The following is a 12,395-nucleotide window of genomic DNA, read 5'->3' as shown; positions in this document are numbered from 1 at the left end:
AGAGAGGAGGTGCTGGAGTGTAGGGGATAACTTTTGTGCGTTTTAACAATATAATAGATTAGCTTGTTACATACACACATACACACACACACACACAACACCCCATGGCATTAACAGCGGGAGGTGAGAAGACATCGTCTACATTACAACATGTGTGTCATAGTGCATGTTCTTACTTCAAAAACTGTCCAAAGTCCTCGCAGATGCTCTCGCAGCCGGGCCACTTGCACACACCATGACCGTACAGGGGGTGGGTCCCTCCACTTTCTTCATGTAGTGAACTGGAGACAGAGTGAAAAAAAAAAAAAAGAGACAGAAAGGAAATGAGCGAACAAGAAAGCAAAAGGGGAGAGGAAGAGGGAGGGAGAGAGGCTGGTCAGGAGAGTGAGTTCAGTAGCTTCTGTATGTGACCATTGATCTCCACTCAATCTAAATAATCACAAGATGCAACTACATTAACTTTGAAGTAGTGTAGACTGATGTGTGAGAAATACAGGTTCAGTTAACATCCCCAGAGCGAGAGTGAGCTGTAGCTTTGTCTCCACTGCAGCCACCATCCCATCTTGTAAAGCTATTATGGGGAGGATGGGGGGGGGGGAGGCTTTCAAGTAAACATTAAAAATCCAGACAGCCATATAATTTTCATCAGGAGATTAATACTCTGTGTAACTTATGTTCTTTGAGGACAAGGGGAGCAGGGGTGCTCTGGCGTTTTTCAAATGGCACCCAAATAAGTTACGACCCTGCCTAGACAGCACATCCTATTAAAGATGACAATTTAACCTTTAGGCTTGGCACTGGTGTGTGTGTGTGTGTGTGTGTCTGTCTGTGTGTGAAAATGTGAATGTGAACGAGAGTGTGTTGTGTACCGCGGGTTTCTTTGCGTGTATGTCTGCTTATAGGTTATGCTCGTGTATGTATGTGTGTGGTCGACGACGATGTGCATGCCCGTGTGTGTGTGTGGCCCATGAATATGTGTGTGTGTGTGTGTGTGTGTGTTAGCGCTGGCGGAGCTCACACTGTGTTTTACAGAGGGGCTTTCCCCACATCGATCTGTGGCATGTTAGTAAGCAGTGCTCCTGACAATACTCCTTGTTCGATCATTATGAGACACCACACACCCCTCGGGACACAGGCAGATAAAAAGTCTTTTTCTCCCCCCCCCTTTATTCCTTCTCTTCTCAGTCCCTCTCTACCTCTCTCTTTCCCTCTGTCTTCCTTCTAAAGATATCTTTTTCAAGCCTCCTTTTAGTGGTACTGGAGAGATAGCATCTACTTTAAACCAATTACACAGCACTTCCACCTCCAGTGTGAGTCTCTACCATGCATCTACACAGACACACACACACACATCGCTACCCTAAGTCCTTATTATAATATCGCCCAAGAAAAGCCTTTGAATAATGCATGGGCCAGATAGGCAGATATGTGAACAGTCAGTGTTTTGGTGCTGGATGCATTTATAAAAGACGCCATCACAAGGATAAACATCCTGGAAACGCCACTCAAGGCATCACGTATTCTGTTTACATGACAAGCAAGCAAAGAAGGTAATTTTCAAAAGAGAAAAAAAAAAGAGAGAAAGCACTAAATACTTAATGTACAAGGAGGTTACCTTGTCTTGCCTGCCAGAGAGGCTTGTTGTAAGTGCGCCTGCCTGCATGGCTTCCTCTCCCTGCTTTTGATATCTGTGTGCAAGCTAAGTGTGTTCAATGGCACACGCGGTCCCCTGGGAGAACAAGGCTCTTATTTTTTTGAATATTACCAAGACACTAATAAACTATTGAACAAATAAACAAAACATCATGTTTTCCCTCTAGCAAACAACGCTGTTATTTTAAACGAGGACAAATACTCTGGATGGGAGCTCTGATGTGTTCCTACATTGAATCATGGCACAAAAACAATAAGCTTAGCTTTGGTTGTTATTGTTATGCATGTGTGACGGGTAACAAATATGCTGCTGTAAACTTTTCATCTTCTCTGCCTTTTTTTCCTTGGTGTTGTATCAAAAGGTGGGCGGATGACATTTCAATTATTTTACCTCTCTCGCTCCCTTTCCCGTTCCCTTTCCCTCTCTCTTCTGTGGTTGAGGGCGGGGGACTGTCCGTTGGCGATGGAATGGTGAGAGATGGGCGGTGAAGCTTTGGGGGGATTAGAGGAGGAGGTAGTTGAAGAAGAGTTGTTGGTGGAGAGGTCTAAACCGCCGCCGCCGCCGCCACCCCCGGCGGTACCGGTACCACTGCTGCTGTGTTTGATGCCGTTGTCCTCCATGGCGTGACCGCCGCCTCCGGTCACATCCTTCCACAGCTGCTGGAGCTCTGCAGGGCTCAGGCCAGCTAGAGAAATCAGGAGGGAAAGAGAAAGAGACAAGGAAACGAAGAGAGATGGGAGCGGAGGGAAGGACAGCAAAAGGGAGTATGAGAGGAAGAGAGAGAAGGAAGGGACAATTAATATATAAAGTGTATCGTATAAACTGAATGAAAACCCTGTTTTCTGTGTGAGACATCCGTCAAACCAAAAAGCTGAAGCTAAACTCTGCAAACTTTATTCAACAGCTAGAAAAGTTGTATTTAGGAACATGACTCGAGGCCTTGCCCCCAGTGAGTGACTATCATCCTGCGCTGCTTCACTGCAGAGCTGAACTTGAACTCATATTGATCACAAAAACCGACAGCAATTCTTCTTCTCCTCTTTCCTTTTACCAGTTAATAGATCACTCATGTACTCCTCAGTCTCAAAAGATTTGTGTGTTTCAAAACAACCTGAAGAAGAATTGCAAAGCATTGATTACAGTGCATGTATGCATTACTGTTTATGATATTGCATCTGTGATAAACAAGCTTTTGTCCACTGCTTGTTTTCAGCTTGGCAACTAATTAGGCAATATGCATTCCTTTGATTTCCTTCTAACATCACCCTGCCTGTTTTCTGTCTCCGCCATTTTGGTGGTAAACAACAACATAGGTGTTTACTTGGCTCAGGAGGAAAAATGGAGCCGACTTTTCCCTCTCTCTCTCTCTCTCTCTTTGTCCTTTCATTCTTCTCTTTCTCCTCTCCCTGGCTCTCAGTGAAGGCAGTAAACAACAACAACAACAACAACAACAACAACAACAACAACAACAAACGGGGAAGGAGGTGGAGGGGAAGCGGGGGAATAGAAACAGAGATGGAAAAAAACAGCAAACACAAACATAGGCAGAGCTGAGCTGAGAGAGAAACAGAGGTAGACAAAGAAAGCCACAATCAGACTAGAAGAGAGAGGAAAAGAAAGGAAGATTTGAAAGACTAAAAAAATGATCATGTGGAGAGTTAGGGACAAAGTGGATGGCAGAAGAGCATACCAATGAGGGGAAGGCAGACAGACAAACATACTTAGAGATAACACAAGGGGGACACAGGTGCATACCAATGAGAGAAACAAAGACAGGCAGGACAGAAAGACAGAAGTGGAATGGGGCAAGACAGGCTTGGAGACGCAAGATAGAAATCTGACAGCAGGAAGGAAGAATGCAAGACATCCAGATGGTGACAAAAGCAGAGTGACAAACACTTGTACCCCAAACCTGCAGAAAAAAAAACCAAACAAACACAGGAAGCATGTGACCATAAGTGCTGCAAGTCACGTGCCGGAGATTAACACAACCACGTCCGACACTCCTCCTTCCCTTCTCCCCCTCCTGAGGCCCTCCTCTTCCTCTTACCTTGCGGGGGCAGCGTCTGTCCGGGCAGGGCGGCTTGGCCGGGAGCGGGCCCAGGCAGCGAGAGCAGGCCCTGCCGCTGCATGTTGAGCAGGTGCTGCTGCTGCTGGAGCTGCTGCATCTGCAGGAGCTGCTGCTGGAAGACGAGCTGCTGGGCGGCCAGCTGCTGCTGCTGCTGCTGCTGTTGCTGTTGCTATAGAGAGGAGGAGAGGAGCAAGAGAGGAGCGGAGAGGAGAGAGGAGAGAAGAGGAGAGGAGGGGAGGGAAAATTACAGACGAATTAACAACTGAGAGAGAGGGAGAGGGGAGAGAAGACAGAGCGGCGTTTGTGCTGTGCTGTGTGTGTGTGTGTGTGTGTGTGCGTGTGTGTGTGTTGAGAGTTTGCACTCACTCGCCTCTGCCGTGACCTTAGCTACACCTCTCTTGCCTCTTCTTCTGTCTCTCTGCACGCTCTCCCTCTCTGTCTGTGCTCACTTAGTCTTCCCTCCTGTTTTTTGGGCTGTACCAAAAGTGCTGTTGCCTTCTCCTCTCTTTGTGTGTGTTCATGTCCGTGAGCGCACACACGCACACAAACAGACACAAAGCTGCGCTGATATACCAGCTCTCAAGCCTGTCAGTGTATGTGGCTTGTGATTGTGTATGATACTAAGCCTCTGGTATAATCCCCCATCCCATACCACCCCCACACCACCACCACCACCCCTGATAGTTAATTGTCTCGCCTTCACTGATGGTCTGTTGCAGCTTATGTGGCCAGAGGGAGCTGGCAGAATGAGAGATTTATAGCTTCACGTGCGTGTGAATGCATAGACACAAGTACAAACACACACACACACACATATGCCCGCACACGCATGCAGCACAGAGCCCTCCTCTCCCCACTCCACCCCACCCCTTCTTCTACCCTCTCTCTGCTCTCCTCGCTGCCTCACAGAGTTGTTTATCGCGGGGCCAGACAGGCAGTTGCATAAGGGCTGTGCAAAACAACAACAAAAACAACAACAAAATGAAAAAACATCAAACTCAGTCACTGCGGCAAAACAAGACGAGAGGGAGTGAGTTTTTTGGGAGAGACAAAAGCTTTGGCTCTGAGTTATAAAACAGTGCCATATCACAAATGCCTACAGTTTATCAAATTATGAAACACACAGGAAACTGCATAGCTGGCTTTAAGTGGAAACTATTAGGTTTGATGGAATACATTCTTTATCCATAGTCTGTTATGTCAAAATGGGGGATGTATATAGATAATCTTTTAACTGATTTTTATGTTTTTCAGTTCTCCTCTCCTCTCCTCACCTTATACAGTACGTGTGTGCGCATACAGCATGTCATGCTCATGTGTTTTTGTATGTTTATATCATGGTGGACCTGGAGAAGCATGGAGGGAGGAGGAGGAGGAGGAGGAGGAGGAAAACTTCTGATGCGCTCACTGGAAAACAGGCTGCATAATAGAGTGATGGAGGGAGGCAGGTTTGCCCCCCTCACCCCTCCTCCCCCACACCCCTCCACCCTGCCTCAAGAGAAATAAGGGAGCAATTTCTATTCCATATTTGATGGCGGGGCCCCTGAAAAACTCTATTCACAAATCCAAACAGAAACAAAGCCACCGGGAGGTCAGTTGCGGATTCCTGTAGGGGCAGCATAATGGGCTGCTTGAAGAGACACTGAGATGTGCAACAGAGAGAGAGAGAGAGAGAGAGAGAGAGAGAGAGGAAAGAGGGACAGGCTGTGTGTGTTTATGTGATATCTCTTTTTCTGATCAATTTAACTGCTTTAACACGTACAGTATTGCCAACATGTGGCCCTGGACTGGCTCTGAGGGTTCAGCGCTGACACGCAAATGTGGCTGAGGCTATCACGCTCGTCTCCTCTTCTCTTGATAGCCAAAGAGAACGAGACGGAGCTATGTCTGTCGACCGGCTGCCTGTCACTGTGATTTATGAGCGCTGTACACTGTAACTTTAGCAGTTGAGTATTTGTGTGTGTTTGTATACCCATAGAAACAGTTCATTAATGAGTTGGATCCGGGACCCTTTATCTCTGGTCTCTCTATAAATCAATGCATGTGTATGCATGCATGGTGTTTGTGAATGTCACTTGAAACAGCTCATTAACGGAGTCAGTCCCACGGTCTCTATACTGCATAATGGTAACAGGAATAGTTCTAAGAGTATAGTTGGCACTGGTGGTGTGGTTGTTAGGGGTTAGTTTAACTACAAATTAATCAGTTTAATTAGTTCAAAACAAATCAAGAATTTAAAGTGAAGAGATAACAGGTAATATATGAGAAGGGACTTATGGACTTCAATTTAAACACATATGTACACTAGAATTACTACTACTGAGCTAGGAGTTCCTCTTTTGATCTATTTTGAGTGATCTAAATCTTGGGATTGAAATCATAGGTGGTATACTTATGTGTGTGTGGAGGACCTACCTCTTTAGCCTGCTTGCCAGGGTGTTGCTGCTGGAGAAGCTGTAGATGAAGCTGCTCCTGCTGTTTCTTATAAAACTCCTGCAGGTGTTGCTGCAAACACACACACACACACACACACACACACACACACACACACACACACACACACACACACAGAAAATAAAAATATGTAAATACATATGAGTACACATCTTCATGTTCAATGTTTCCCATACTTTATGCTATTTTCTAACTAATTCTAATTGATTTACATGCAAAAACCCTTCACAGAAAATCCCTTAGAAATGATTAGACATTTTCTCTTAATCTTGGCTAAACTAGTCCAGCTCCAGCTGCACTTCACATGTTGGTTATGCAGAAACTGTTGCACATTATGAATAACATTTTCAACTGCTTTTGGCATTTGTATCCTTGCTGTCTTTCACAGTCCTCTCCATATGGACTTTTAATAGTCCTGCAGATCTGTAGGGGGCAACAATTCATCATATTAACTACGCATTAGTCTGCCAGAGTGCACTGATTTCCTTTTGAGTGACTGAAATAAACAGAGTAAACTCTCTCAGGAACAGGTTCGCTACATTGAACTGATTCCTTTAACACACATACTGTGGTAGCTATTTAAACGATGATTTCAGTTTAATTTCATGTAAACTTCAGATGGTTTTTTTGGCTTAAAAGAGAAGTCCATGAGGCAGGCCACTGGAATGCATGGTCCAGTTGTCTGCTAACTGCCATAGAAATATCCACAGACACTAATATAAAAAATGAATGGGAGCCCTAGGAGCAATTGCAAACTGTTTTGTAACTCTTGTCAAGTCACTTAATCAACGTAAATCAACGTAAATCAACTATACAACTTTGCTCTATGCTGACTGGAGACAGGTTTTCACCATGTGATTCCTATTTAATTAGGATTACTGATGCTTAATGCTTTGTATGACAGATTCCTGAAACACTGTTTGATACAACATGATGAACTGCACTCTGCTAAGAATGACCATCACATAGTACTGTACGAAAATAGTGTACAATAAAAATGAGCATCAAATTTTAACTGCTATGACAGATGCAATACAAAGTCACACTGCTGTACTGAAACAGCCACCAAATAGAGAGTGTGAGTGCTCTTAATGAAGAGGAATAATCAGAATGACTGACATTCTTAATTAAACAATTCTCCCTCCCTTAATCAAATCTATGAATGAGAAATGCATTTCAACTCTGACATGAGACTGTGCCAAGTGTGTGCTTCCACAAGCCAATTCCAAATATTACATCATCCATCACCTATCACTCAGCTTCTGGTTTTCATCCAAACTGTGCCCTACTCCCTCAATCCCTGATGAATGCTTGTCAGGGAATTGAACCAGCAACACACTAGAGACAGTTAATTAGAGGTGACATGAACAAGTACGTCAATTTCAGATTCCTCTTGGTAAGTGTGTCAAGGATACAGGGCTGTGGTGAGTTGGCATTGGGGACTGGTGGCTGTGATACACTGGCACAATAGTGACTAAGGGTTGTATGTGTGTCATATATCTGTCACTGTGCCAGAGTGTTTGTGCCAAAATGTTTGTCTGGGTATGTATGCTTTTAGGTAGGTGTGTGTGTGTACTGTACCTGCTGCAGCATAACAGCCTGCTGCTGCTGGAGCAGGGCCTGGAGCTGCTGGGGGGAAAGCACCTGCTGCTGGAGGATCTGCTGCATCTGTTGCGGCGTGATCACCTGGGGACTCATCATGGCCACTGACACTGGAACCTGGACAGGGAGGATGATGGAGGGATGAGCGACAAAGGGACAAAAGAAAAGGTAGGAAAGACATGGAGAGAAGGACATGAGGAAAAGGAGTAGCACAAGGGAAAAGTGTAAGATGCAGAAAGTGGGAAAGGAATGGTAAACAATGAGAGCATAGGAGAGAAAAATAGGATGGAGGGATGAACAAAAATGGAAGAAAGTTAGAAAAATAGAGCATTAGAGACGTGCGTCAGGCCTACTGGCGTGGATCTACTGGGAGTGTGGTAATTGGAGACTGAGAGGTAGGGAGAGCAGGCCTCCCATGGCCGTGACGGTTGGCAGCCTAGAGGAGATGCTGAAGGACAGATGGGTGCTGTGCCTTTGTGTTGCTCATCTTATTTTCCTTCCTCCACCCCGCTGGGAAAAGTAAGGGATTTAAATAGACGTAGACCTTAATTAGCAGGACCCTTGAACTCCCCCACTTTAGCATGCCTATCAGTGCTGCTATTGTGAAACAGCGTGAAAATGCACAACTCTGAAGTTGATTAAAACTACACTGATGAAGTGGACACATGGCAGGCACAATCAACGTGATGTGGTGGGTCGTAGCTGGGAGGTTGAGGGTTCACCCTGTGATATTTTTTTTTTAATGTTGGGAGGGAGGGAAATATAAGAAAAGACATGAATACTTCTGTTCAGTTTTTTTTTTTTTTTGACTAGATGCCTTCTTGAGTGAATTTTTTTCACATTTCTCATTCTCACAAGAGCAGCCAAAAGCACGATTGTTTCTTGCTCTCGGCCCACATGCCATTTTGAAAAATGTATGTCATTTTTTAGGTTATAATCATTAAAATACGAGCTGTCAAACTGCAGTAGAAGAACTTCACCAAAACAAAACAAAGATACATATCCTGCATTTCTGCCAAATTCATCTAAGACGCCAGCGCATGCGACTTCTGAGGCAGCAGATCAATAGGAAGAGGATGCGTTTCTCTTCGGTCTTTGATTGCGTGCACACATTCTAACAGGGGAGTGCGGGCTAACAGTCGTATTACACCGTTTCAGCTCCTCGTGCCTGCTTAAAAATTGAACAAATTTTGTGGAGCAAAGATATTACTGTGTTAAATTTAGTTTGCTTTCCAGTTTGACATCAACATGAGTGAATGATTTAGCATCTGCTGCAACGACACAATGGTTCACCAGTTGATTCCTCTTGACTGAATAAGACACATACATGTACACACTTCATTGACTAATTGAAGTGGCATAAATCACCCTTTCCTTTTCTATATGACCTTTGCAATGTAATGTAATCAGCTTAGACACAAAATAGATCCATGTTTGATGCAACAATGTTTGATGCTAGATGCTGCATCTTGTCAACAAAGATTCTTGACAAACAGGCTGTATGCTGCTATAACACAATTAATATATCAACATGTAGTAACACCTTCACTGACACTAATTGCGACAGTGTTTGGCAGAGAGCTGCCATGACAGTAGCTAGCCTATATGGTGTGTCAAGGGGCCAATAAGACATCCCTGTCCTCATCGCCAGCTAATCAAGCTGCCTTGATTACTTTCCATGCATGTCTCTCCTCCCTCCCTCCTTCTCTCTCTTCCTCTCTTTCCCTTCCCCTCTCTCTCTCTCTCTCTCTGTCAGGCCTTGACACGTCCTTGTTTAGCTCTCCTCTCCTCAACGCCTTCCCCCCACCCCAGGTTTTCCCCCCTCTTTGATTAGCCGAGACATTTGCATGGTCACTACACATTTTTCATTTTAGAAGTCATTATGCATTAGTGGCTCCTGATCGCCCGCCTTGACTAATCCTGATGAACTGAAAATCACAGCTGAAGGTCAACTTCCAGCCGGCCCTGCTGCACATTCATATTCATATTCAAACAAATCCTGCCTCCATTGTTCATTAGGGTCTTAGAGAGAGGGGACTCCATCTAAGGTGGAAGAGGTGGAGGAGGATGTTGTGGTACATCTCTTTTCTTCTCTGGACCCTCTATGCAAGAGCGCAAAAGAAAATGCATTCACAATAGGCGAGGTGCTGAACAAAAGCCATCAAAAGTTGCAAATTAAACAGTCCGTGTGTAATTATGCAAATGCTGTGCTTACACCTTCAATGTTATTAACCCTTAAAGGTACATTTGCTAGGTAAGTAATTACCCTCGCAGTCACTCCTGGTTTTGTGTTGGATGCCATGACAATGGGACGAGTGTAGCTGAGAAACAACATGAGAGATGCACTCATTAAGAGTATTAATTGGATGCTGGCTCAAAGATGTTTTGGTTCACAAAAGGGATGCAGGCTTAGAATTTAACATAAATGCACAGTCTGTGCATGCATATGTAAAGTGGAATTAAATATAAATTCTACTCTACTTCAAAGTGGTTCTTGGTTGTCTAAGTGGTGAAATTTAAGTATTCACAGTCAAATACCTGTGAATAAATAAATAATGCAGTATTTCAGCAACAATGAATGAAACCAAACAAAACGTCACCAAAGAACAACAGAAAAACGAATCAAAAAAGTAAAAGCAAGTTATGAAACTGGGAAGTTCCTTTTACACTTTCATTAGCTTTTTAGAGCTATAATGGGTGATAATCATCTTCATTTCACTGCTCCAAACAAAAAGAGGGGAAGAAAAAGGGAGAGAAAAGCAGGCCGAAGAAAGAGAGGGGAGAAAAGGCACTGGCCCACGTCCATTGTGAAGTGCAGCACAATGCTAATTCCAGCATTTAACTGCATGCTTTTCTGCTTGACGTATCAGAGGCTCCAAGATGAAAGCAGATAAGTAATTGCTCTCCTGGTTCTTATTCTTCACTGACAACCCATAAATTTAATTTTACACACACGTTCATTTACATTTTCGAGTATATGACATGATAATTGCAGGAATATAACACCTCCATTCTGCAGGATACTGCACGAGGGCTTGATTGACGTGAGCGGTGAATTGAAAGGAACAGGAGGCTGAATTGCTTCTCCTAGAAATGATTTTGCCACGAAGGGATAAAATTAATGAGCATTTACTAGACGGAGGCAGTGGCGTAAACATCCACACACCGTGAATAGACTCTCTTTCACAGAAGAGGAGCCATGATATCCAATTGGGCTGTACCTCTGTTTCTCTGTAATCCAAAAGGATATATTTCCAATACTGGTGCACAAAAAATATTAATGGGATTTATGAAATCGTTTGAAATTAGCTGTAGCTGATGTGGCCACTGGGGACCTTAATAAGAGAAAAGGTGCTTCTCCTGTTTAATATGTGCACATTTGGATGGAAAAGAGTAGTTTGCTAATGATTTTTGAACAATGCTTCAATGTGACCGCTGCCTTAAAGGCATCTGTGAGAAACACACTTGTTTTTAACTGTGTTCAAATGGGGGGTTCAAACGTGGTTCACCATTTGAACCCTTTATTTGTTTATGTCCCTTGTCTTAAAAACTACAAAAGAATGATGAGCTGTATTGACATGAACTTTGAAGCCATGTGGTTTGCCCTCAAAGTTGGAGAGCAAAATAAAGGACCTTTAAATTGGCTCCTGATGTGACAACACTGGTGGGGCCCTCACCAGAACAAGCAGATCATTACACCACTCTTGTCACACCCGCAGCCTGTAACCAGTCTCTCCTGTGCCTCACAAAAGGTCAAGTTCTTCCACAGAGAGCTCAGGTATCTCTTCCAGGCAAAGCTGGCACCCACGTCTCTTCTTATGTTTGATTTAACTGGGCATTCTGGCATTAAATACAGAACACCACATCTCCACTGAAATGTGGCTCACTGGCTGGCTAACACAGCTGCCCGCCTCCAACTATCCAGACCAATGGACAAATGCACTTTTAGCAATTACACCCACTCCACTGTGTGGCACTTTATCTTTACGGCAATGGGATTTTATGAGTGAACTCAAATTACCTAAAGCACGAGATAACTGGTGTATCAGAGTTCAAACTTAAACAATTACAAATCCAGCAGAGAAGAATTCCTTTTATTCGATTTCCTTCTGTACAACTCACTTAGCAGTAATAAGCAGGAGGAAACTGGTGATTAGATGTCGGCCATAAACATCGTGGGGGCAACGAACACGGGGCGGTTATCAATGACAGAGGTTGGTCCTGTAGCACTGGACAGGGACTGAGCTGTGCTACACACATTGCTAAGATAACTGCAATGAGAAATGGAAGGGTCCTTGCTGGTAATTACTGTGGATCCTTGGCAGGGAGAGTCACTGCTAATTAAGCCACTAGCTTCATTTTACACACAGGAAGAGAGAGAGAGAAATCTAGGAAAAAAAAAAAAAAAAAAAAAGGAGAAACCCCTTTACCGCCACCCCCATCCCCTATTTCATCTCAATCTCCTGAGTATCCCATGGGGCACAGGGCCCAAACTCAGACCCCCCTCATAGCTTGTGGACTTCTGACCTCTCAACTCCCTTTCAGCTGACACTGCTCATTTACTAGCCAATTACTGCCAAATGTGGCCACACGATTATTGATAGTTGGGACTCT

The 12,395-nt window shown here is 44.1% G+C and overlaps 1 protein-coding gene across 7 annotated transcripts in view; it reads right to left on the bottom strand.

Moving 5' to 3' along the window:
• foxp2 (forkhead box P2) overlaps positions 1-12,395 on the bottom strand; it is a 208,542-nt gene that overhangs the window by 25,082 nt on the left and 171,065 nt on the right. For all 7 annotated transcript variants that reach the window (XM_067581684.1, XM_067581683.1, XM_067581686.1 and 4 more), the window contains 5 exons: positions 7,761-7,898; positions 6,141-6,230; positions 3,705-3,894; positions 2,045-2,339; positions 177-281 (listed from right to left, as the gene is read on the bottom strand). In XM_067581684.1, coding sequence (XP_067437785.1) covers positions 177-281; positions 2,045-2,339; positions 3,705-3,894; positions 6,141-6,230; positions 7,761-7,898 — 818 coding nt within the window. The remainder of the gene's footprint in view (positions 1-176; positions 282-2,044; positions 2,340-3,704; positions 3,895-6,140; positions 6,231-7,760; positions 7,899-12,395) is intronic.

Source organism: Thunnus thynnus, chromosome 23 (assembly GCF_963924715.1).
Source record: "Thunnus thynnus chromosome 23, fThuThy2.1, whole genome shotgun sequence".
Taxonomy (NCBI): Eukaryota; Metazoa; Chordata; class Actinopteri; order Scombriformes; family Scombridae; genus Thunnus; species Thunnus thynnus.
This window is presented reverse-complemented; position numbering and strand designations above follow the sequence as displayed.